The 27,026-nt window shown below is 41.9% G+C and overlaps 1 protein-coding gene across 2 annotated transcripts in view; it reads left to right on the top strand.

Annotated features, from left to right (window-relative positions):
* LOC126101610 (protein strawberry notch) overlaps positions 1-27,026 on the top strand; it is a 274,618-nt gene that overhangs the window by 66,569 nt on the left and 181,023 nt on the right. For both annotated transcript variants that reach the window (XM_049912293.1, XM_049912294.1), the window contains 2 exons: positions 21,134-21,343; positions 24,840-25,015. In XM_049912293.1, the coding sequence (XP_049768250.1) occupies positions 21,134-21,343; positions 24,840-25,015 (386 nt within the window). The remainder of the gene's footprint in view (positions 1-21,133; positions 21,344-24,839; positions 25,016-27,026) is intronic.

The following is a 27,026-nucleotide window of genomic DNA, read 5'->3' as shown; positions in this document are numbered from 1 at the left end:
ATGGCCCCTAAAGGAGTGTTAGTTAATAATTTGGAGGAACTAGAAATCTATATTCATCATATAAAGGAACTATTGTCTCTCCTTAATGAACAGTTAGATTTTAGAGAGAAGTTTTGCTTCAATTTTTTTGATGAATTATTCGAAAATTTCCAGCTCGTCTTGTTTGTAGTTTGTCAGCCTTTTTACTGTCCTTATATAGATTATTTTTTTCACTTGTCCTTTCACCTGTTAAATATTATAATCAAGAATGTATGTGCTTTATATTTTTCATACGTGCTACCTTCTTTTTCTGGTAACTTCCATATATTTCTCTCCTTGTTATTTACAGTTGATGAATTGCACTTTCGAGATAATAAAATATGTCATTATGAATAATATTTTAGGAGTATTCGTTTAACTATGCACACTGTACAAGTTTGGTCTACTCATAATTTACGACTGTTATGCCTCCGCTTAACTTAAATTATAGAAGCCAGTACCTTGTTGGGGATTGTCTTAACAAGCAACACTTACTCCATGCCTACATTCAGAACCATATCTTATTGCAAGATAGTCCTCAAATATTTATTCTCTTATACTACTATTCAAGCAACAGTTGCATACTCAAGGTATTTGTGTACCTTAAAGGAGGCAGTAGACTAACCAGATATTTAGCCCTATAGATATTGCTAATAAATAAATAAATAATAATATTCTGACCCAGCCATAAATGCGCTTCCAGAGTACTGAGCAAGTGGGGCTGATTATTAGGGCCCATTTTCTCACTTCTTGTGCTACTTATTATTTTAAAATATTGTAATATTTCAAAATATTTTTTTACCTTTTTTATCTATCACTACATTTACATCACATCCTTTGAATTTCTTGCAAATATTATTTTACTTTATTTTATTTTATATGTACCTTACTGCAGGATTGTAGCATTCTATGTTGGTATTACATTTTATGTAATGTAACTTTTAACTGTACTGTACTGTGATAGTACTGTCATTAGCTTTGTATTTCTTTCTCAACTAAAATTTGTATATGATTTCTTTTAGTATTTTAGCCCCCCCTACCTCCCCCCCTCCCCCCCCCCCCCCTCTCTCTCTCTCTCTCTCTCTCTCTCTCTCTCTCTCTCTCTCTCTCTCTCTCAAACACACACACACACACACACACACACACACTTTTTCCCAATTCTCACACACACACACACACACACACACACACACACTTTTTCCCAATTCTTAGCTGGCTACATTATCATGACACTCCAGCTGGCTGCTTTGATGGGTCATATATTGGGGAGTTTGACAGTGAATTGACATGACTTAGTTCCAGTATGATGAACGTAGAGGAGTTACGGGCAAAGTTTAATCGGATTGGAAATCATACTCTGGAGAAGAATGCATAGAGTTAGTGGATTGAGGATGTTAAAGACTCACCGTGTCTTAACAACAAAATCCAAAAAATTTTAAGAGAGCAAAGGCCATTGCATTCTGAGTCAAAGGAGAACGTGGAAATGGCGACAGGTAAAAGTTAACAAAAACCTCTGAGGAATCTGTCTGGTCACTCGTTGACCAGTCTGGCACGGCAGGAGACAGTAGCAAAAGTAAAGGCTAAGTTTTAAATTTCGCGTTCGAGTAATCGTGCAGACGTACCGTCAGTCGACCGTCGAACAGACTCCCGTACAGAGGACTTAGTAATAAGTGTCCTCAGTATAGAGAAACAACTGGAAGAATTGGAAGCAAATAAGTTGCCAGGTCCTGTTGGAATCCTTATTCAGTTTTACAAAGCGTACTCTGCAGTACCGGCCCCTTACTTTTAGTTTGCATTTACTGTGAGTCTGTCGCCCAGCGCAAAATCCCGAGCGACTGGAAAAATGTGCGGGCGACTCCTGTCTGTAAGAAGGGTAAAAGAACAGACCCACAATATTACAGACCAATATCCTGAACATCGGTTTGCTGGAGAATTCTACGACATATTCTCAGTTCGAACGTAATAAAGTTCCGTGACATGGAAAAGCTATTGTCCAGAAATAAGCGCTTTTTTAGGAAGCGTCGCTCGTGTGAAACTCATCTTGCCTTTACTCACACGGTATCCTGCAAACTGTGGATGCCGTGTTGCCAGGTTTCCGGAAAGTGTTCCACACAGTGCCACTCTGCTGACTGTTAAAGTTCTGTAAGGTACGAGAGTACGGAGTAGGTTTTATGTGAGTAGATTGAAGACTTCTTAAGTAACAGAACCCAGTATGTTGCCTGAACGGCGAGTGTTCGTCAGATGTGAGGATATCGTTGGGAGTGCCCTAACGTGGTGTCAGTAGGGTCACTGTTATTTTATATGTACATAAATTATGTGGCAGACAGGGTGAGCAGCAGTCTGTGGCTGTTTGCTGATGATGCCGTGGTGTGTGGGAGGAAGCTGTCAGAGTTGAGTGACCGTAGGAGGGTACCGGGTGACGCACAAAAAACTGATCTGCAATGTTAAGAGTACAGCACAGTAGTATGCTGCTTGAAGCAGTTGCATTGATTAAATATATGGGCGTAACATTGCAATGTGGTACAAAATGAAATGAAATTGAATGGCTGTGTAAGGATTGTAGTAGGGAAGGCAAATGGTCAATTTTGTTTTATTGGGAGGTGATCGACTGTTTTATTGGGATAATTTAGGAAAGTTTGACTCGTCTGTAAAGGAGACATCATATAGGACAATAGTGACAGTTAAAGTGTTTGGGATCTGCGCCAGGTCGGATTAAAGGAATCTGTTGAAGCAATTCAGAGGCGGGCTGCTAGATTTGTGACTAGTAGGTTCAGATGAGAAACAAGTATTACGGAGATGCTTCAGGAACCTGAATGGCATTCACTGGAGGGTAGGTGACATTCTTTTCGAGGAGCACTGTTGAGAAAATTTAGAGAACTGGCATTTAAGGCTGACTGCAGAACGATTCTGCTGCCACCAACATACATTTCATATAAGAAACATGAAGGTAAGATTAGCGTTAGTACGGATGTATAAAGACAGACGTTTTTTCCTCTCTTTATTTGTGAGTGGAACAGGAAAGAAAATGACTAGTAATGGTACAGGATACCTTCTGCCGAGCACCTTACTTTGGTCTATGGAGTATGTAGATGTAGATGAGAGAGGAGAATGGAAGTAGGGGGTGACAGGGGGAAGAGTATCTGTATGGGAGGGAAAGACAGCCAGGGATTGGGAGAGGAATACGTCAATAGTAAGCTTCCTGTGACACCAGCAGGGGCAGCTGCGTGTGATACAGAGTAAAGTGGCTATTGGGTGGCGGAGGGGGGGGGGGGGGGGGGGGTGTTTTGAGGCATGAAGCGGAGGAGGTGAGAGACTGTGAAGAGGACAGTGTTAGTGCAGATTAACAGGGTAAAGAGCGAGGTGCAGAGGACGCCTACGGGAAGATTGTGGCTTTCGAGACATATGTTGCGAGGACAGTTTCCATCTCTACAACTGGAAGAAGCTGGTATTGTGTTAGAGGCTAGGTTCCAGAAGGCACCAACTGAGAACAGATGGTAAAGTATTTTGTATTGGTGTTTGGATGGCGGTGTGGTGGCTCACATACTCACATTCCCGTAGTGTGGAACTGGGAACGCCTGGGTGAGGATTTTCTCGTTTCTATGGTGTTAAGAAATACAGCCTGTACCTGTGTCGTAACCTAGCCAAACACTGGTTTTAAGTGCTTCTTGGTGCAGATTTATGCAAACAAATTTGTGTCATACTGTATATAGTTGATGATGGGGAAGCCCAGGATGGAATCACTACAATATGAAAGGAATAGATTGATTCTCACCACATGGAGGAGGCACTGAATTGCAGGCAGACATAGTGAAAAAAACTGCTTAAATAATTATGCTTTCAGACAAAGTTCTTGTTCCAAAATAGATCTCACACACACACACACACACACACACACACACACACACACAGGGAGAGGTTGTGCGAGAGGGGAGAAGTACTGAAGGAGAAGAGACTAGTAAGTGTGTTGGTGGGATAGGAGGAGTGGGAGCAGGGAAGGAGACAAGTAGATGGAGGACAGAGACTAACAAAGATTGAGCCCAGGGACTGACAGAAACAAAGCATATGTTGTAGAGAGAATTCCTACCTGCACAGTTCAGAAAAGCTGGTGGTGGTAGAGGGTATCCAGACAAAACAGGCTTTCAGTCAGTCATTAAAATGTCGCCCATTGTGTTGGGCAGTATGGTCAGCAAATGGGCGGTCCTGCTTTCAGTTGGCCACATTGTGGTAGTGGCTATTCGTGTGGACAGGCATATTGTTAGTTGTCATGCCAACATTGAAAGCAGTGCAGTAGTTACAGATTAGTTTGTAGATCACATGACTGCTCTCACAGGGAGAGCTGCCTTTGATGGGATAGGTGATGCCTGTGACAGGACTGATGTAGGTGGTCGTAGGAGCATTGCATGGGGCAGGTCTAGCATCTAGGTCTATAACAGTGATATGAGCTGTGAGGCGAGTGGTTGGCAGTAGCTTTGGACTAGGGATGGGGAAGCATATTATGTATGTCCAGTGGCCAGCAGAATAGCACTGTGGGAGGAGTGTGGAGCATAGTGAGTAGCAAATCCCTCATTTCAGGCCACGACAACAGGTAGATGAAACTACCACGGAGATGTGATTCAGTTGATCCAGTCCCGGTTGGTACTGAGAAATGAGAAGAATGCGTCTTTGTGGCTGGAAAGTAGACATGCGGGGGGTGGTAGGTACTGGAAAGATGAGGCACAAGAGACCTGTTTCTGGACAAGGTTGAGAGGGTAATGCTTATCCATGAAGGCCTCAGTGAGACCCTTGGTTTATTTTGAGATGGCTTGCTCATCACTACGGATGTGCTGGTCACAGATGGCTAGGTTGTACGGAAGCGTATTCTTGGCACGGGAAGGGTGGTAGCTGTCAAGGTGGAGCTATTGTTGCTGGTTGGTAGTTTGATGTGGATAGGGGTAGCCATCCTAGAGACATTAAAGAGGGTGATTTGTGTGCATGAGGAGGACAAGGTAAAGCGAATGGGGGAAAATGGTGTTTTGAGGTTCTGGAGGAATGTGGATAGGATGTCCTCACCTTTGGTCCATATCACAAAGATGTCATTAGTGAATCAATAAGGTGAGGGGTTTGGGATTCTGGGTGGTGAGGAAGGAGTCCTCCAGATGGGCCACGAATAGGTTGGCATAGGATGGTGCCATGTGGGTGCTCATTGCTGATTTGTTTGTAGGTTATGCCTGTAAAGGAGAAGTAGATGTTGGCCATGGTGGCCAGGAAGGAGGTTGTAGGTTCGGAGTCAGTCAGTCATTGGGAAGGTAGTGTTCAATAACAGCAAGGTCACAGATGTTGGGTATGCTAGTATTGTCGACAGTGGCAAGCAGGGCCCTGGGTTGTAAAGGAATGGAAGTTGTGGAGAGTCAGTGGAGGAAACAGTTGGTGTCTTTTAGCAGGCTTTTCATTGTGCCAGTCTGCAACTCAATTCCTCATCTCTGCTGAGCATAGCAATCTACTTGTACATATTTGATGCATATTTGTATCCCACGAATGGTGACCCTGCAAGCTAATATCCCAAAGATGTTTGGGCTCACATGCAGTTCCTCTTTGTCGAAGTGTCTTGGTTCAAACTCGTCTAGGCATTGAACTGCACGTATTGCATTACATGCCCAAAATTAGACATTTGTGATCCTTTGGTTAAATTGTCTGCCTGATGGCAAGTTTCGAAATACAAAGTTAACATAACATATAATAACAGCAATAATAATATCACGAACTAAATGAATGACCCATAAATGATGTAGGCCACACAGTTCCAATTTGGTTAGAATAATGTTTATTCAGAAAGCGAACTAATAGTGAAAGTGGTTGTATTTAAACTTTCTGTTACACTCGGGCACATATCCATTTGACACAGTTTGATCCTTCACAATCTCATCGCGAAACACAAGTCCAGTAGTCCACCTCCTTAACTACATGAAAAGTTCACACCAGGCGCTCACCGCTCAAGAGACTAAGTCCCGTGATACCACACAATGCGAAATTTTCTTAGTCGTTTCACTTCCTAGCTGCCTAAAGACCGACTGTCCACTTTCGCCTCTCAATCCGAACTGTGCCTTTGGTGTCTCCAGCCGAACTGACTGCTTTTGCGTTTCCACCAGCACTCCCCCTCTGCTCGTCAACGGCCGCTTTTCCCGTGTGCTGAACGTCCACGCTCAACTAACTAGGGCAGTTCCCTTTTCTGAAGCCATCCATCTGATTGGCTACAGCTTATTCGACATTATTTTTCATTTTAACATGTTTAAATAATCAAAGCTTGATCACTTTCACTTTCTAAATAAAGTAACAATAATATCCGTTACATAATAAACATTAAATTCTTTTACATAAAACCAATACAATTTCCTTCTTAGCTTTGAATGTCACAGCCAGTAGCATTGCACCAATGTTCTTCCTGATAAATAAAATAAAGAACAAAAGTAACTATTATGCACTAAACTTTGCAACAAATATTCTATTACCTAATGATTCAATAAGGTGTCATGCTGTCATGGTTCAATGTGGTTTGTGTGGAGGAAATGATGATCTGATGCTTAACTGAAAATACTGATAATTTAAATTTACTATATCTTTTAAACACACAAAGTTACAGAGTTGATATTTACAACGTTTGTCATTTTAATGGTGGGCTTCTATATGAAGTGTCGCTGGTTAATTTCACTTTAACAGTAAATCCTAAACTATTATAGATATGATCAATATTCAAGTTTTATTGGGATCACCATGAAATTTTATGAAGGATGGTAGATTAAAATTAATGTGGCTTCATTTCCTGCATTACTACAGAATTAAATAATTTTCATAAATGTTTCCCATTATGGCCGATCTTAGGCCCGCCATATTTAACACTGCTACGTCTTCTTGGTCACAAATGGCTTCTACTGGGTTTCCCTATGACATAGGTGCTCGTCTGTCTCACTCGCACACTACAGTGCTTAGGCCTCAATAGACGCCTGTGAGTTTCACCATCTCGTGGTGAATCTGCGCCCTTTGTGGCATGCGGTTCTGGACTACTGGGTTCGTTTCACAGTTCCTGTAGGCTGACTCTTGCAATCATATATTTAATTGAGAGTGCAATGCTCATTAACTCACAACCCCAATACAAGAATGTAAACTTTACGAGTACACGGCCAAAGTATGAAAATTGAGCAATAATTGAGTGTCGAAAATAACCAGCTGGTTGGCAGTGTGGTCTCAGCTCTCTGAGTCTGCAGATGTGTGTGTGTGTGTGTGTGTGTGTGTGTGTGTGTGCGCGTGCGCGCGTGCGCGTGCGCTCGCTGATAGCTTTAATTGTGTGAATCTTTTTATTGTGCCTATCGTGACTCAGCATCTTTGCTATATGGTGAGTAGCAACTTTCCTTCTCTGATATTGTTGAAAATAACCAATAGTGGAGTGTGGTATCCTCTGCCACATACCATCTGGTGGCTTATGGAGTATGTATGTAGATGTGTAAATGGAAGTGGCAGCACCCTACAGCTGGAAGGGTGAACCTGCCAGCAATGATAACTTGATGGACAACTACAACAATTCGAGAAAGCCACAACTTTTACAGTTTTTAGTTGACACAGGCTCAGACGTGTGTGTGTTTCCACAGGTACTCATGTGGCAGCGGGAGTTGTCTGACAACATAGATATAATTGTAGCAGTCACCTAACGCCCACCCCCCACCCCCACCTGCCCATCCCACCCATCAACAGCTTTAGCAACCTGTGACTGAGTTACAGAATAAATTTCGAGTGGCTTTTTGTTATCACCAATGTCATTTATCCTGTTATAGGCTTGGATTTTCTGTTGTACAACATTGTGTACAGCTAGTGATGTCTCAGACTGACTAATTTAAGTAAAATCTGCTGACCAACTAATTAAATTTAGTGATCCGACAGTGCTTTGTGTCACAGCAGTGCCCAAATTTTTAACAGAATTCCAGTATATCACACATTCAGCAAGTGTACCAGCCCCAATTACAGCTGGCTCTCCTGTCTTCCCTCGACCGTGCCAGCTCAGTTGTGAAAACTCCAGACTGCTGAGATGCCATTACAAGCTGTGTGAGGAAAGTAATGAGACTGATTTTTTTTTTTTTTATGTACCAAAGATTTTATTTTTTCAAACAGTATTGTCCCCTTCAGAGTAATTCCCTTTGGCAAATATACACTGGCAGAAGTGCTGAAGGGCTTCAACTGGGTTGGCCTTTAACATTATGGTCACATTTTTTTAAATGTTCTCCAGAGTCTCAAAATTATGTCCTTTTAAGGCATTTTTCAACTTCAGGAAAAGAAAAGTTAAAAGGACACAGATCAGGTGAATAGTGGACTGTGGAACCACAGGAATGCCTTTTAAGGTAAAAAAATTCCATGACGGAAGTGGCCGTTTGACATGCGGCATTGTCACGATGCAGCATACAGTTGTCTGCAATGTTCGGGCTCACTTTTCTTGAGCCTTTGAGGACATATTTGTAAAACACGTGGTTGACAGTTTGTCCTAGGAAACGAATTTTGTTTGCATGATACCCCTACTATCAAGAAAACAAATTCTTTGACTTGCTCATTTGTGTTTTTTTTTTGGTCAAGGAGATGTCTCATTGTCTACTCCTCACTTGGCTGCTTTGTCTCAGGATTGTCACATACGATCAGATGAACATTTGTGGTCATTGGCAGTCCTCTTGGGATGATCAATGTACACGTTTCTTCTAGTGTCCTGCTCAGTTGTGAGGTTTTACGTTACCATTTTGGCATGTGCAAATCTTCGGTCAAGATTTGTATGCGGTGAAATTGTTTAACAGGTCACCCATTATCCTTATTATTAAACATTGGTCTTGTTTCACAAGAACACACATACATTTGAGGTTTTCATTGGTTTTTGAAGCTGAAGGTTTCCCTGAGTGAAGTTAATCTTCAGCATGTTCTTGGCCTTCCAACAGTGATTTGTGCCAATGAAAAACTTGTCCTCTTGATAAGAAATGTTCCCCTTGGCCTGTTTGAACTTTCCAAAGAAACACTTGCAGATTCCCCAAGTTTAACACAAAACTTGATTGCAAAACATTGCTCTAAATTCTGCTGCTCCATTTTCGTAACACACAACAAAAACACAACTTTACTGATTGCGCTCTCAAAAGTCACATGATGGCTGTAAGGAGCTGAAACTTGGACTGAGTGTCTGGAAGGGAAAAGCACTCTGATCTACACAAGTAGAACAACACACTGTTGCCAGATCTCTTGCGGTGTTGTCAGTTTACTTTTCTCATACTCATCGTAGACACAGTGGTACGGGCAGACCGTCAGAAAGCACATGGGTGTTTCCTCTACACTTGGAAGCAAAGCCAGTCAGTTGGTACCTGTTCAGCGATTGTGGAGAATCGAATACTCGGACGATTCCGGAGCATCACCTGGTACGAAACATTGGAAATCTTGTGCGTCATCTTTCTGATTGTGCTGTATTTTCCATGCTGGATGTGGTGAGACCAGGGGATATACACAAAATGGCAATAATGAACTGTTTGAATACTCATATGAGTCTTACAAGCTGTGCATCGTTGTACTGACTTTTCAAAGATCTATTGGTGGTGTGCTAAGCAGCCCAGTCTCCTCTTTCACCTACATTGGTGGTGTGCTAGTGGCATCACCTTTATCAGAAGAACACAAAGACAATTTAGGAGAAATTTTCCTCTGTTTCACCAACTCTGGAATGCTGCCGAATCCCACCAAAGCGATATCAGTATTATGTGAGTGAGTTTTGTCAGATTCGAGGTACGTTCTACCAGCGTGTGCTAAACTTGGAAGCAGATGCCACTTTGGTCGAGTATCTGGTGTCGACGACAGTGGGAAAACTGTGTGGGTACCTAGGTACGATAACCTCGCTCATACTGCTGGCATCAGGGTGCCATTCCTAGCTGTTGTAGCTTGCTCCACAGTGCACATTTCCTCTCATCTAAATTGTGGGTGAATCTCATCCAAGTTGGATTTCGCTGCTCACACATCCTGTTGCCGTAGCCCCCCTTGACAATCTTTACAAATGCTTCAGCCCATTCTGTGGGTGCAGTTCTGCTTCTGTGTGTCAGTGGAGCTGTTAAACCGTATGGCTATTCTTCAGAAAAACAGTGCTCGAGGCCACCATTTTAGACAGAGTTCGTAACTGCCTATGGGGTCATAAAGTATTACATTTTTTGACTGAAGCGCGCTAACTTGCTGCGTATGCCAACCGTCGCCCACTGAAATTTGCAGCCTCGGGATAACTGGCGGACAGATTTCAATGAGATGTAACCACTTAGAATGATGATACAGAACTGGAGAACATGCTGTGAGGATTGGCAGCCCATCAATTGTGCCACTCACCAGTGTCAGGCACTGACTTAAGGGTGAACTTCGGCGAAGCCACGTGCCAGCTTTGGTCACAGCTACCTACGTACGTACACACCACTGTGCCGCGACGTAGTTGAGGACGCACGTGTACTTAGTAATCCAGGTATCCGTACTGCAAGGGCACCAGTTACGCCAGGTTTGGCCCAGTGTGTGGAGAGCCTGCTGCTCATGGACCCAGAAAAGTGACTTGCAAGAAGTGCAGAGTGAGACAGTAGACAGATACTGTTCGGAAACTTCGTTACTCCCCAAGCAAGTTTTGCACACTTGTCTGTGGATCTTGTACTGTGACACAATTGTACAGTGCTCACCTCTGCAGGATGACACCATATCACACTGTTCCCTACGGTATGGCAGAATGACCTCACTGCTGCTTAAGTAGGTTCGTATTGAACCTCTGGAAGAAGATGGAATAGTTGTGACTGACATCTGCCTTATGGCATAAGAAACTAGCTCTGTCTGTTTTCACAGACCTAGCCATGTGAAACAGCTTTTTTTGCACAAGACCTGTTAGCTAAAGCTTTGGAGCTGCCTTACAGAGTCCTCTGGCTGAGGACACTGACTTTCCAGGTAAAAGAGGAAAAGAAAGATCACCTCTGTCAAACGGCGTAAACTGCCACCCCCAAGTGACTAGAAATTGACGAATTGCAGTTTGCTAGCTCACGGACCCGTGTCTACCTCCTCCTGGCGACTCGGCTGGCGGCCACCACAGTAGGGGGCACAGCTTCTGTACCGGAGCCAAAATCGAGAAATGGTGGCAAAGCTATGACAGGATATGGATGGTGAGTGCAATTCCGTTTAGATCCAAGTGTAATTCTATAATACAGTAGTTATTTAGGGGAACCAAGCGGGATCCCTGTATGTTGTCAGTATTGTGTTGTGGAACCTGTAGAACGTCTTTCGACACTAATAAAACATTATTAATAATTTAATATTTATTTGTTTAGCTGTGCTCAGCTTACACCTTATGCCAGTGACACGGTGAAATTCAGCTTGTGCGACTATCATAGAAGCTGCTACATCAGCAATTCACCAGAAGTCTTGCCAGCTGCCAAATAGCTGGTGAAGCCATCACGTGAGATGAAGGCTGCAGACTGCATGACAGCGTCCTCGATCCTTCTCCAGGAAATGACTGTGACCTTTAGTGACCCATCAGGATGTACTGTGCTGTCAGAAGTTGTATAGTCGGCCGATCTGGCCCCACTGGACAGGTAGGCACTCGGTACCCGGAGGTGCCTGCAGCAATGATCAGGAACGGACGCACTGGATGGCCCACTCACCCAGCAGTGACGATGGCGTTGGTGCGACAAACACGACGAGATGTACTGGTGGCCGAAGGCCCTCTGTCTCCCTATCAGCGACACGGTAGGGGCCAGTGCGAAGTCCCCCGAGTGGCTGGTAGTGGTTACTCGGATGTTGTCATTTCGGGAACGGCAACCGGTGTGTTCACAAGAAGTGTCGGAACATTTAATATACAATATATTGTAATAATCATCAAATCGAGTGCTTCGGTACGAATGCCATTGATCCTAATGACTGACTGAGCTTGGAACCAGAGAACTGAAATTTTTATGGAGACAGACGAGAGCAATGATATGAGTATCCACTCATTATGACTGAATGTGGCCTGCTTCTTTACTAGTGATCAGAAATCCTCTGTCCACTATGTTTGCTGAACAGTTTGTTACGGGTTACTTATTAACTGCTCTGTCAAGTCTCTGATAGACGTTATTGCATCTGAGGTATAGCTTGTTGCTACATGTAATAAAAGCTGCTGCATAGCTGTGTCACCACGACTGCCCAGTGTCGCCTGTGGCTGTGCCGGTGCGAACTTAAGAAAAAATTTAATTTCTTCCCTTTTTCAACTCTGTTGCACAACAATTAACGTTTTCGGTTGCTAAGTGCCGCACACTTCCACATCGAGCAGTCGGCAAAGTCAGGGCAGGGATTTACTCTGTACTGTGGAAGACTGACTGTGGCAAGAAGTACAGTCTGCACCCGTGCGGTGACCCGACAGTGACATTAGTTGTAAGCGCTACTGTGTAACAAGTTCTGCAAATAAATATGTGTGCTGCAATATATAATCTATACGTTCTTATATCTCTTGGCAGTTTGCCAGGCGAGGTAGTCTTAGACAGTGGCAAGGCCACGAGTGTGGTGAATGTTAGTGTATAGAAAGCTGGAATTGACAGTGCATATATCCAGTAGGTTAGGGGCTATTGGTAATTTAGAGGGAACAGAAGAAACGGTTCGTGTCCTCGTCAGGGAAAGCTATCTGCTAACAGGACCGAATGTGTCGGTCTACTAGAGTCAAAATCCTTTCTGTCAGAGTGCAGTAATTGGCTACAGTGAGAAATTGAGAGCAGTCAGGTTTACAGATTTTGGGAAGCACAGGTGTGATATGTGTGCAGAGAATAATTAGGCTGAGGAGACGGATGGATTTGGGGAGAGATTCTGGACTGGATCTCGGGATTTGAGTAGTGCGGAGCACCCACTGACCTGGGGTGGGAGGTATGTGGTAGTGGCGTGGTGTGTGTGTATGGTTGTGACAGAGGTGGGCGAGGAAGTTCTTTCAGTAAAGTATATTTTGGAGGTGCTTTCCCACTTCTGGATCCGACTCCTTTACTGGAAGAAGACTGGAAATTTTCTTTTTATTTTACTGACGATGAAGCTTTTTCTCTCACAAAACATGTAATGAAACCTTGAACTCATAGACAATTAACTAATGAAAGGTGCATGTTTAATTGCAGATTATTTAAGGTAAGAAGGTCTTTCGAATGTTCTTTCGGTATGGTAGTGTCAAAGGTCCTTTTGTTGGATATTTCAGTAAATTTCGACGTGAATAAAATTGGTGTGATAGTTCAAACTATCAGTTTTTTTAATAACGTTATATGGATTCATGGTAGAGTACATTCAAAGTAATCTATGCAGCACAATAGAGACAACTTCTTGAGAATTTAAATTAAAAGCCAGAAAATCACAACGATCTCAGAACAGTGCTGTGGAGTTCTCTTTTAACAGAAGTGTTTGTGTGGTTACGTACTGAAAGGATCTAATATTTTATCAGATCCAGCAAATCAATTAAAAGATTTCCAGAGAAGTTTTATTTTTATGTGGTCCTGTATCTTATGTCTCTTCCAGAGACAAATTAAACAAGTTTAAATTACTGTACCTGTCTCTGATATTTCATGTGCTCTGATATTTCATGTGCTTTGATATTTCCCATACGTTATCTCTATCATTCCTGTTGCTCTGTTTGGCACCACTGTGACTGTAAATACTTAACAAAATGAATTGTGAACTCAGGATCATCTCTCATTTTCACACACTCAGAGACAAGTCGCACAACCGAAACAGACTTTGCTTCGTGAAGTATCACTTGCAGAGACATAGAGTGTAGCAAACTGTGGAGTACACCATACGCGTCTGACAGTGGCGTGGCGTGCCATACAACTTAGGTCATGCCAGTCTAGTTGGCTCTATTATACTGTGTATGTTTCATCTGAACTTTCAAGCTAGATGAGTGCCTTGTTCGATGCCACGTACCACAGCACTTGCCACTTTACCTTGGTGGGCACCCTGTGCCTACACGAGTCCGTGTGTGTGGGTGCGCGCGCGTTCTCTTTCCAGTGTTTGTATTCCATCCAGGGCTTTCAAGATCATAGAAATTTGTGAAATAATTTTCATTGTTTTAGTTGATAAATTGGAAATCACTGGCTCATTTATTCTATACAAGCAATTACAGTTTCTTGTTACTTCACACACACACACACACACACACACACACACACACACACACACACACACCCCTCTTGTTTCTTCCAAGTTATTTTTGTATTTCCATGGGAAGTTAGCAGTTCAGCAAATGTTTTGGCTTGCAATTCAATATTCTATAGATTTTCAGCAAATCGACTTAGTAGTTTCATGGATTGCCTGAATCTTGATGTTTAACTTGTTGTAATTCTATTAAAAATTTTCCAGTTTTCAGTGATTTTTACACAGTTCCAGTTGATGAAAATCAGCGTAATAGTGTGTGATTTTTTTTTTCTTTTTGCCACTTCCAGTCAATCACAGAGAGTATTTGTCAGTCGTTGGGACTCCTGTATGAGGCAGGTAATGGAACCCCTCAGAGAAATAACAGGCACATTAGGAAAGAAGCTGAGTAGACACTCGGTACATCTGCCGGGAGGTCTCGTCAGACGTGTGGATGAGGCTCCGCAGTGACTGTTGAACGCTCTGAATGCAACCGGTGCCCCATAGTAGCTCTTGTCGGCGTGAGTAAAACTTGCCACTTTGGGTTCTCAGGCTATCGTCAGTTTGTTTTGGCTGTCAGCTGAGTTGGTGAGTTGGCAAAGGTAGCTAGCATCGCATACGAGGTGTGAACTCTCACCTTACTGTTTATAGCACTGATCACAGTCCTCTGGTTTGGAGAACTCTCACTTCACTATTTCTAGCATTGATCACAGGCTTCTGGTTTGGAGAGGAGTGGATGGTCTAAACAGAGGCTCAGATGATTCTACTATGGTTTGGGCTGTGAATGTCTTGACCTCTGCTGTTGGATCAAGAATTGTGTCAACGAAGTGGCTACTCAGGTAGCAGAATATGTACGATTTCCATATTTTTTTGTCAGAGCAGCACCTCCTTCAGATCAAAGTGTAATTGCCTGTGGAAATCGGAGACAGATCAGCCACATTATTCTCAAGAATGTTCATCCTCGCTGATTGGGAAAAGAAAAAATGTGTTATTAGTAAACTGCAGGAGCATCCATAGTAACTCAGTCTCACTTTTTAAATGTAACAATACCCACATAATATTAGGGACAGGAGATGGAAATGAACAACAGCAAAATACATAATTCTGATTGAAATATATATTTAAGGTACAGTCTAGGTGCCAGTATATTAATTGACTGTAAAGAGCCGTCGTATCTAGTGAGGTAAAGATAAGCATCAAAGGTGGGTCAAATGTGATCTTTGCATAATTTTCTAGCGCACCGGCTTCAGGAGCTGTAGAGGCAGAGTACTTAGACAACTTGGATAGTATCACGAGTTACTTTCCTAATCACAATATGATAATAAGGGAAGACTTGAACTTGCTGGCAGTGGAATGGGAGAGTCCTGCCGGTAAACTGGTGCCAGAGAAAGTGATTCAGGTGAGATTGTTCTGTATGTTTTATCTGAAAATTACTTTGTGCAGATCATTAAAGACAAACACATGAGGCAATGCCTTTAGACCTTCTAGTAACTAACAGACCTGAACTGTTCAAATCAGTTAATATCAACGAGGGCATCATAAGGCTGCAGTAGCGTCAATGACTATGGGTGTTACACAGGATGTTGAAAAAAAGATAGGAAAATATTTTCAGTTAGCCATAGTGACAGGATACAAATTGCAGAGAATTTAAGCAGTCAACATCAAATACTCAACTCTAAGGATGAGGATGAAGATGTGGAGCACATAAGGATAAAACTTAAAAGTATTATACAATATGTGTTGGACAAGTATGTGACAGGCAAGGTTGTGAGGAATGGAAAGGACCCACTGTAGTTCAATGGCTGCGTTAGAAATTTACTGCAAAAGCAAAGACAGCTCCGTCTCCACTTTAAGTGACATCAAAGCCTGTTAGACAAACAAAAGCTGAATTAAGCCAAAGTAAGCCTGAGGAGAGTAATTTGAGGAGCATTCAATGCTTTTCAAAGTAAAGTTTTTGCCTAATGATTAAGAAATGTAAGAAGTTTTGAACTTCCTTAAAGTCAGTAAGTGGATTGAAATCAAGTACTCGGTCTCTGAATGACCATACTGGCATCAGAACAGAACATGACAGAGAGAAGGCTGAAGTACTGAATTTGGTCTTCAAAATCGTTTCACCATAGATCATCATAAAATAGCTCATCCTTTCAATCATGACACGAATGTCAAAATGGCAGACATTGACATACGCCACCAAAGAATAGAAAATTGCCTAAAACTTCTCAATGGTGAAAAGGCAACAGGACCAGATGAGATGCCTGTGAGGTTCTAGAGACATTATGTGAAAGAATTTGCTCCTCTTCTAACAATAGTTTATCATAGTTCACTGGAAAAATGCGGGGAAAAAAGCATATAATTCACATCTTCCATAAGGTTAGACAGACAAACATGCTTTGTTATAGGCCTATATTGCTGACATCAATATGTTGTAGAATTGTGGGATATGTTTTATGCTTAAGAATTATGACTTTTTGGGGAATGAAAATGCATGCATTCCACAAACAGAGATCTTGTAAAACTCAACATGATTTGTTTGTCTACGAGATACGCAGCCCCGTAGACAAAAGCACTTACATAGATGTCACATTTCTCGAATTCTTGGAGGCATTTGACACATTTCCACACTGTCATTTAGAGAACAAAATATGAGTAGTGGAACAAAATCAACAAGTTTAAAAGCAACTCAGGGAATATCCAAAGGATGTGCAATAGGACCATTACTAGCCGATGCTGTTGTCTGTAGGAAGGTTGCAACACCACGAGATTGTAGAGGATTGACGATTGGTGAAGCAGCTGGCAGCGGACCGAGAACATTAATATATGTAACATGTTGTTGTTGTAGTCTTCAGTCCTGAGACTGGTTTGATGCAGCTCTTCAACAAGCTTCTTCATCTCCCAGTACCTACTGCAGCCAATATCCTTCTGAATCTGCTTAGTGTATTCATCTCTTGGTCTCCCTCTACGATTTTTACCATCCACGCTGCCCTCCTGTACTAAATTGGTGATCCCTTGATGCCTCAGAACATGTCCTACCAACCGATCCCTTCTTCTAGTCAAGTTGTGCCACAAGCTCCTCTTATCCCCAATTCTCTTCAATACCTCCTCATTAGTTATGATATCTACCCATCTAATCTTCAGCATTCGTCTGTAGCACCACATTTCAAAAGCTTCTATTCTCTTCTTGTCTAAACTATTTATCGTCCATGTTTCACTTCCATACATGGCTACACTCCATACAAATACTTTCAGAAACGACTTTCTGACACTTAAATCAATACTCGATGTTAACAAATTTCTCTTCTTCAGAAACGCTTTCCTTGCCATTGCCAGTCTACATTTTACATCCTCTCTACTTCAACCATCGTCAGTTATTTTGCTCCCCAAATAGCAAAACTCCTTTACTACTTTAAGTGTATCATTTCCTAATCTAATTCCCTCAGCATCACCCGATTTTATTCGACTACATTCCATTATCCTCGTTTTGCTTTTGTTGATGTTCATCTTATACCCTCCTTTCAAGACACTGTCCATTCCGTTCAACTGCTCTCCAAGTCCTTTGCTGTCTCTGACAGAATTACAATGTCATCGGCGAACCTCAAAGTTTTTATTTCTTCATGGATTTTAATACCTACTCCGAACTTTTCTTTTGTTTCCCTTACTGTTTGCTCAATATACAGATTGAATAGCATCGAGGAGAGGCTGCTACCCTGTCTCGCTCCCTTCCCAACCACTGCTTCCTTTTCATGTCCCTCGACTCTTATAACTGCCATCTGGTTTCTGTACAAATTGTAAATAGCCTTTCGCTCCCTGTATTTTACCCCTGCCACCTTCAGAATTTGAAAGAGAGTATTTCAGTCAACATTGTCAAAAGCTTTCTCTAAGTCTACAAATGCTAGAAATGTAGGTTTGCCTTTCCTTAATCTTTCTTCTAAGATAAGTCATAGGGTCAGTATTGCCTCACGTGTTCCAACATTTCTACGGAATCCAAACTGACCTTCCCCGAGGTCAGCTTCTACCAGTTTTTCCATTCGTCTGTAAAGAATTCTTGGTAGTATTTTGCAGCTGTGACTTATTAAAATGATAGTTCGGTAATTTTCACATCTGTCAACACCTGCTTTCTTTGGGATTGAAATTATTATATTCTTCTTGAAGTCTTAGGGAATTTTGCCTGTCTCGTACATCTTGCTCACCAGATGTTAGAGTTTTGTCAGGACTGGCTCTCCCAAGGCTGTCAGTAGTTCTAATGGAATGTTGTCTACTCCTAGGGCCCTGTTTCGACTTAGGTCTTTCAGTGCTCTGTCAAACTCTTCATGCAATATCATATCTCCCATTTCATCTTCACCTACATCCTCTTCTGTTTCCATAATATTGTTCTCAAGGACATCGCCCCTGTATAGACCCTCTATATACTCCTTCTACCTTCTGCTTTCCCTTCTTTCCTTAGAACTAGGTTTCCATCTGAGCTCTTGATATTCATGAAAGTGGTTCTCTTTTCTCAAAAGGTCTCTCTAATTTTCCTGTAGGCAGTGTCTATCTTACCCCTAGTGAGATAAGCCTCTACATCCTTACATTTGTCCTCGAGCCATCCCTGCTGAGCCACTTTGCACTTCCTGTTGATCTCATTTTTGAGACTTTTGTATTCCTTTTTGCTTGCTTCACTTACTGCATTTTTATATTTTCTCATTTCATCAATTAAATTCAGTATCTCTTCTGTTACCCAAGGATTTCTACTAGCCCTCGTATTTTTACCTCCTTGATCCTCTGCTGCCTTCACTATTTCATTCCTCAAAGCTACCCATTCTTCTTCTACTGTGTTTCTTTCCCCCATTCCTGTCAATTGTTCCCTTATGCTCTCCCTGAAGCTCTGTACAACCTCTGGTTCTTTCAGTTTATCCAGGTCCCATCTCCTTAAATTCCCACCTTTTTGCAGTTTCTTCAGTTTTAATCTACAGTTCATAACCAATAGATTGTGATCAGAGTCCACATCTGCCCCTGGAAATGTCCTACAATTTAAAACCTGGTTCCTAAATCTCTGTCTTACCATTATATAATCTATCTGATACCTTCTAGTATCTCCAGGGTTCTTCCATGTATACAACGTTCTTTCATGATTCTTGAACCAAGTGTTAACTATGATTAACTTATGCTCCGTGCAAAATTCTACCAGGCGACTACCTCTTTCATTTCTTAACCCCAATCCATATTCACCTATTACGTTTTCTTCTCTTCCTTTTCCTGCTGTCGAATTCCAGTCATCCATGACTATTAAATTTTCGTCTCCCTTCACTGCCTTAATAATTTCTTTTATCTCATCATACATCTCATCAATTTCTTCATCATCTGCAGAGCTAGTTGGCATATAAACTTGTACTACTGTAGTAGGCATGGGCTTCGTGTTTATCTTGGCCGCCGGCCGCGGTGGTCTCGCGGTTCTAGGCGCGCAGTCCGGAACCGCGGGACTGCTACGGTCGCAGGTTCGAATCCTGCGTCAGGCATGGATGTGTGTGATGTCCTTAGGTTAGTTAGGTTTAAGTAGTTCTAAGTTCTAGGGGACTGATGACCTGAACGATTTTCTATCTTGGCCACAATAATGCGTTCACTATGCTGTTGGCAGTAGCTTACCCACACTCCTATTTTTTTATTCATTATTGAACCTACTCCTGCATTCCCCCTATTTGACTTTGTGTTTATAACCCTGTAGTCACCTGACCAGAAGTCTTGTTCCTCCTGCCACCGAACTTCACTAATTCCCACTATATCTAACTTTAACTTATCCATTTCCCTTTTTAAATTTTCAGTAGTCCCCGCCCGGAGATCCGAATGGGGGACTATTTTACCTCCGGAATATTTTACCCAAGAGGACACCATCATCATTTAATCATACAGTAAAGCTGCATGCCCTCGGGAAAAATTACGGCTGTAGTTTCCCCTTGCTTTCAGCCGTTCGCAGTACCACACAGCAAGGCCGTTTTGGTTAGTGTTACAGGGCCAGATCAGTCAATCATCCAGACTGTTGCCCCTGCAACTACTGAAAAGGCTGCTGCCCCTCTTCAGGAACCACATGTTTGTCTGGCCTCTCAACAGATACCCCTCCATTGTGGTTGCACCTACGGTACGGCTGTCTGTATCGCTGAGGCACGCAAGCCTCCCCACCAACAGCAAGGTCCATGGTTCATTGGGGGGGGATATGTAACATATTGCTCATAAATAGGCAAAGAGTATACTCTGATATTAGATTACGCTGTTGGTGACAAATCGCTGGAAACAGTAAGTACTGAAAAATCCTACCAGTGACCTTCTGGAATGGCATTGTAAAACAAACAGTGGAAAAAACAGGTGTGAGACAGATTCACTGGGAAAACGTTCAGGAAATGTAATTAAGCCACCAAAGAAGTGGCTCGGTATTAGTCGGGAACCTTACCTAGCAGGATCGATAGAAGTTACAGAGAAGATCTGATGACAATCAGCGTGTTTTGTCTCGGGATCTTTTACTCGACGCGAGAGTGTTATGGAGGTGCTCAACAAACTCTGGTGGCAGACACTGTGAGAGAGGCGTTGAGCATCGTGGTCAGGTTTACTGTCATCGTCCTGAGAGCATTTGAAAAGAGTCGGGTGATGTATTACTTCCCCACAGATGTCTCGTGAAATTACTGCAACGAGAAAGTGACAGATATCAATCTCGTACAGAGGTTTATCAACAGTTGTTTATCCCGTGCACCGTTTCTGAACTTCACTAAAGATAGTGGTATCAGAAGTACGCGTCACCACACACTGTAATGTGCTTTTAGAGTATGGATGTAGGTGCAGTTGTCAATTGTAATGTGGTCATTAACCTAAAAAATACCTCTTGTTTTTACACTTTAAGATTACGTGTAGTCCCTGTTAGCGCATTGTTTTTGTAGAAGAAGTTGCAGAAAAAAGTTACGAATCGTAAATGTATACATCCATTTTTTGTGCACATGTTTGATTTGTCCTGTTTTTTAAACAGTGAAACTGGGAAGGAAACATCCAGATCCTGTCGTGGAAACTGCATCACTGTCCAGTGTAGAACCAGCGGATGTGTGGTACACCGTGTCACTGCCTGATGAAACGATTCGCTCCGGGGCTCTGTCAGCTCTTCAGCTCGAGGCTATAACCTACGCCTCCCAGCAGCACGAGCATTTCCTACCTGATGGAACCCGGGCTGGCTTTCTTATAGGTATGGTACTTCAGCAAGTTAATTTTTATCTCATAATACTCATATTCTGAAATATAGTTAAAAAAATTTCTTCCTAAATGTAATTTTAGTTAATCTTTAGGAGTAAAGGAGAAAACCTACCAAATAGTGGAGATTTCAAGTTTTCAAAAGGCACACAAAAACAGTGATAATTTCCTGGCTTTTGGACAAATCCTCGAAAGAGCTGAAGTACACATACCTACGCAAGCACATGCAGCCCTGCCGCCCCCCCCCCCCCCCCACTCTCTCTCTCTCTCTCTCTCTCTCTCTCTCTCTCTCTCTCTCTCTCTCTCTCTCTCACACACACACACACACACACACACACACACACACACACACACACAAAACAACAACTTACATTGTGCCAGCTGAACACAAAATAATTGCAGTTTGGCAGGTAGTCTGCGATGATGAGGTGTGTCGAGTGAGATTGGTAGAGGGAGAAAATAGGAAAAGAGACAGGAGGTCAGTTCAGGAAAGGGTAGGGTGGTTGACAGCTCTGAGGGAAGCAGCAGGCGTGTGGGGTAGAAATATGGGTAGGGGAGCCAGCAGGTGCATGGGGTAGGAATGTGACACACGGACACTGGAGCTGGTGAGTTCATGCGTTGCACGTCGTCAGTAGAGTGGAGGTGTGGATTGGGAGGGCAAAGGAAGGGGAGACTGTCAGGTAGAGGTTGTGGGTGTGGGGAATTGGTGAAGATTGAAGGCAGGAGGGTTATGGGACCAAAGCACATGTGCCAAGGGTAGTTCTCCTCTGCAGAACTGGTGAGTTCATGCGTTGCATGTCGTCAGTAGTGTGGAGGTGTGGATTGGGAGGGCAGAGGAAGGGGAGACTGTCAGGTAGAGGTTGTGGGTGTGGGGAATTGGTGAAGATTGAAGGCAGGAGGGTTATGGGACCAAAGCACATGTGCCAAGGGTAGTTCTCCTCTGCAGAGTTCAAAAATGCTGGTGCCGGAGGGGAGGATCCAGATGGCACATGTTGTGAAGCAGCCATTGAGAACTAGCACATTGTGCTCAGAAGCATGTTCTGAGACTGGGTGATCGACTCCTATCAGCCGCTGTTTCATGGTAGTCGTAGCGATGTAAAATGCTGGGTAGAAATTGGAGCAGATGTGGTAAATGGCACAACTGCTTTCACAGGGGGCTCTGCTGCCTCTGTAGTGAACAGATAGGATTTATCCTTGCAACAAATCCTTTGTTCCTGTGATACTCGTGGCATCCAACTCCGCTAAGCCATTGCACCCACAGTCTCTGTCTGACCGTTTTTCTTTCCTCTGTCCTCACAAAGCACTCTTCTGCCTTATTGCCCTCGTGCACAACATGAACTCATCAGTATAGTGCTGTTTTCACATTCCTATTCCCTGTACCTGCCACCTCCATCTACTGCCCCCTCCCCTCGGCATTCCTATCTCTCACATCCACTGCCCCCTCTGAGCTGTCAGCCACCTTTCCACGACCCTCCCTCCCTCCTCCTGCCTCTTTTCACTCTCTGCCCACCACACTCGGCACAGCCCGTCAACGCGGTATAAGCAATAGGCCATTGCATTAAGTGTTCTGTATGGAGAAAGTTCATCCATCTCTGTTCCGAAGGGGCAGCTGCTCTATTCTGCATTGTAAGAGACTGTAGTTTCAGTATACAGTAGTTGCACGTAGCAAGTACTGCTTAATCGAGCGTGTCAGATGTCACTTTAAATTTACTTTTGATCCTATGCCTGTCGGCACCATGCTGTTGTCAGTGTCCTGTTGCAGAGTTCCCGAGTTACTGCTCTCAGTTGCTCACTGAGTGACCCTCAGCTTTTGAATGGTTTTCGTATTTCAAGTCCCAGTAGCACTCCCATAAGTCAAAACTGCTAGTACATGTTGCTCCTAACCTTTCCCTTTTGGATACTTCAGAAGCTCAGTTTTGAAAAATAATGTAGTTTCTTGAAAGCACTAGAGCCTCTCTGTATGTTTCTTTCAATCTCAATCCAGTTGTTAACTTTGACTGTCTTAAAGATAAAAAAAATCATCAGCTGGTTCTGTGACTTTGTAGTTAATTTGACTAATATCTTTTAATTATGTTGATTAAAAATCAGGTTAGTCTTTTTGTAATTGATTTTGAGTCCTAAGTTTTGGGAATTGCTCTAATGTGTTCTTTGGTTGTTTGCTAAACTTAATCTATAACAGAGGCAACAGAATAATGTTATCAGCTTAACAATGGTTACTCAACTGTGTTCCATTAAACCATATTCTTCCTCACTTTCCCTGTTGAAGAATCTGAAATCTTCTTTAGGACTGCTTCATTCCTCTTTCAATTCTTCGTTTCCTATTATTCTGATCAGATCTGATGCTAGCTGTTAACATTGTATGCTTCAGTATTACAACTTAGGTTAAATAGTTGCCTTGTCTTTCGGGGGCTGTCAGTACAGATTTTGTTGAAACTTAAGTCAAAGGCTTTCTCAAAATCGGACTTCCAGGAAAATCAGTAAATTGTACTCATTTTATAATTTTGTTCGTGATGTGTAAGTTGTCCATTGTGATTTAGCCACTTCCAAACTCTGCTTGATTGATTACACTCCAGTGTGTTTTGTGTGTTTTACATCTACAGTGAGATTGTATTTGAGGAGTGGTGAAATAATATTACAGATGTTTGATGAAAATATAAAAGTGTGAGGTAGAAGTGCTGACCAGTAGTTACTTTTAGAAGAAATGACAGTGCTACCGATAGACACACACAAAGGTAGATACACTCTCCTAGCATTGTAAACTAATAGTCCCACATTGGGGAGGAGAGAGGTATAGATAGGGGAAAGGCAGCTCACTCAGCACGAGAGGAAAATAAATTAGCAGTCACATTACAAAGGATCATGCCTAAAGAAAACTATTGAAAGTTTAGGATAGTGTCAAGTGCTGGGGCATCATATTAGGGGAGATATTTAATAATAAGTAGGAAAGTTAATTTGACTGTAGCCAATACTGTGTGATGACAGAGGCTAAATTTGCAATGAAGTACATAATTTTTTTGTCACATTTTCGTGGCATGTCCTGGTAGGTATGTTAATAGCTTAGGTTACCGGTTCTTCCAGATCACTAAGTAATGCAGAAATACCATTGAGGTTCTATAAAAAATTTTGAATGTTAAATCAGAAAACAAATGAATTCAATATAGAACAGGATCAAATTGGAGATTTCGCAAAGTTTCCGTGTCTTGAGAAAATTCGTGAACTGTTGGTATGACCTCTTTTTAATATGTAGTGGTTGTCGTATGAATGTTATATTCAGGCAAACCTTATTGACAGAGCATGCCTCAGAATTGAATCCACATTCCAACAGAAAATGCAGCACACACAATGGCTGATGTTGATTGTTATGTTTTGGGTGAAGTGATGATTTTATCATCTTACTTCTCCTCCTTACTTTCGTTTACAATCTAATTTTTAGACTGTAGTAAATATATTTCTCAAAAGTAAATGAGTGTTTTCCTTTCTGCTTGTTATAGGTGATGGAGCTGGAGTCGGTAAGGGCAGAACAATAGCTGGAATAATCTTTGAGAACTACTTGAAGGGAAGAAAAAGGGCTATCTGGGTTTCTGTATCAAATGATCTGAAATATGATGCAGAGAGGGATCTGAGAGATATCGGAGCCAACAAAATCGAAGTGCACGCACTTAACAAAGTAAATATATTACAATATATTATTGTATGTTGTTATGTGTGTGTACAGAAAATTCTGTGAAGTTAAAATGTGCATGTGACAGTGAAACACAATTTATGATTCATCCAGTATTTGGAACAGCTTAAAAATAAGCACCAAGAAAGTTAGGATAGTTGAGATTAATCTCCACAATACCTACTAGCTCCAAGCAGTGTGAGAAAGGAATCTCGGTACAGGTGTTTTTTTTTTTTTACAAGTACTATCAACAATACAAACATTGCACTGGTGGCAAAGCAGGTGATTGTAAAGTAGATTTATGGTTTTATAATGAAAATATGACAACTCGTAATTCAGTTCATTGTAATATTGTTCTGAGTCTGTATCGGTTTATATATATGTCTCCCTTTTCAGTAGCTTCCTTTCATTGTTTTGCATTGTATGTGTTTTCAGTAGACGAAGTTAGTAGATTAGCTGAAGGCCCGCACCAACCACTTTACACTATGATGAAGTAAATGTGACAGCACCACTCTTTCAGCACCAAATAATAGCCAGAGTCCTGTTGTGGTTTGAAGATGTTCCAGGAGTGGGAAGCATCTGAAGATCTCCAACACAATGTGGGGGCTATATTTTATCATGGCAAAATTTTATGAGTGGATTGAACAGTTCAAAAGTGTTGGTAAAATGAAAAGGTTGATGGTGGTGATGTGTTTGCATGGGCCCACAACAGCAAAAATTTTAGTGCCCTTTTTAAAATTTTATGAGATGACTATGGGTTATAGAATATTAAAACCTTAATAACATTAAAATATAAAAATATAACAGATAGTTATGGCTGTTCGATCACTGGAATAAAATATTTGAGCTGGCCACTCTGTAAAACACTAGCCACCAATCTAAAAATGTAGGCTGGGTTCCAGACACCACACACAATTTCAAAAGCCTTACTACTTAGGAGTCTGCCCACACTACGCTTGCCCGTCCTCTTTTAGAATGCTGATGTGCAGTATGGGATCCTTAGCAGATAGGACTGACGGATTACATCGAAAAAGTTTAGAGAAGGGCAGCACGTTTTGTATTATTGCCAAATATGGGAGAGAGTGTCACTGAAATGATACAAGATTTGGACTGGACATCATTAAAAGAAAAGCGTTTTTCGTTGCGACGGAATCTTCTCATGAAATTCCAATTACAAACTTTCTCCTCCAAATGCGAAAATATTTTGTTGACACTGACCTACATAGGGAGAAATGATCACCACGATAAAATAACGGAAATCAGAGCTTGCACAGAAAGATATTGGTGTTCGTTCTTTCCGCACACTATGCGATATTGGAATAATAGAGAATTGTGAAGGTGGTTTGATGAACCCTCTGCCAGGCACTTAAATGTGATTTGCAGAGTATCGATGTAGATGTAGACACTGGTTTCAGCATCGGCTAAAATAGAGGCAGATCCCCACCTAAATTTGGTTCTGCACTCTCATCATTATATAAAATGCATGTTTCTCTTGATACAGTGGTCACATTATGTATTAACATGTGTCTGCATATACTCCCTTTTTCTTGTTCATTTCAACTGTTTGAAAAACCATCTATCTAACATTATGCTCATCCACGTTTGGCATGCCCTTAACCCCAGACCTGTGTAACTTTTAGAATTGGGTTGCTGTGTCATATAATAGTTTATACTTTGATTTTATTTGCGGTGGTTCCGCTCTTTTAATTTGGGGACCTACATCTTTTTATGTGGAGTCTTATTCTTCAAGAGGCTTTCTGGCAGCCATAGAAACTGAAAGGGTCTCCCGTTTTTTACCATGCCATGTACCGAGATGTACTGTTTTAACCTGTGTAATTTAATCTCATTATTAGACCTTTATGCAGTCATGTGTTATGTATGTATGTGTTTTTCTTTCCTTAAGAATTTTAGAATAAGTTTTGTCTACCTTTTTTACTGCAAACAATTTGGATAGGCATCATTATTTACTCCTAACTTTGCAGTGGCATCTGAAGATGGGACACAGGTCACAAAACTG

The sequence above is a fragment of the Schistocerca cancellata genome, chromosome 9 (assembly GCF_023864275.1).
Source record: "Schistocerca cancellata isolate TAMUIC-IGC-003103 chromosome 9, iqSchCanc2.1, whole genome shotgun sequence".
Taxonomy (NCBI): Eukaryota; Metazoa; Arthropoda; class Insecta; order Orthoptera; family Acrididae; genus Schistocerca; species Schistocerca cancellata.
The sequence above is the reverse complement of the archived record's forward strand: the minus strand, read 5'-3'. Positions and strand labels throughout refer to the sequence as shown.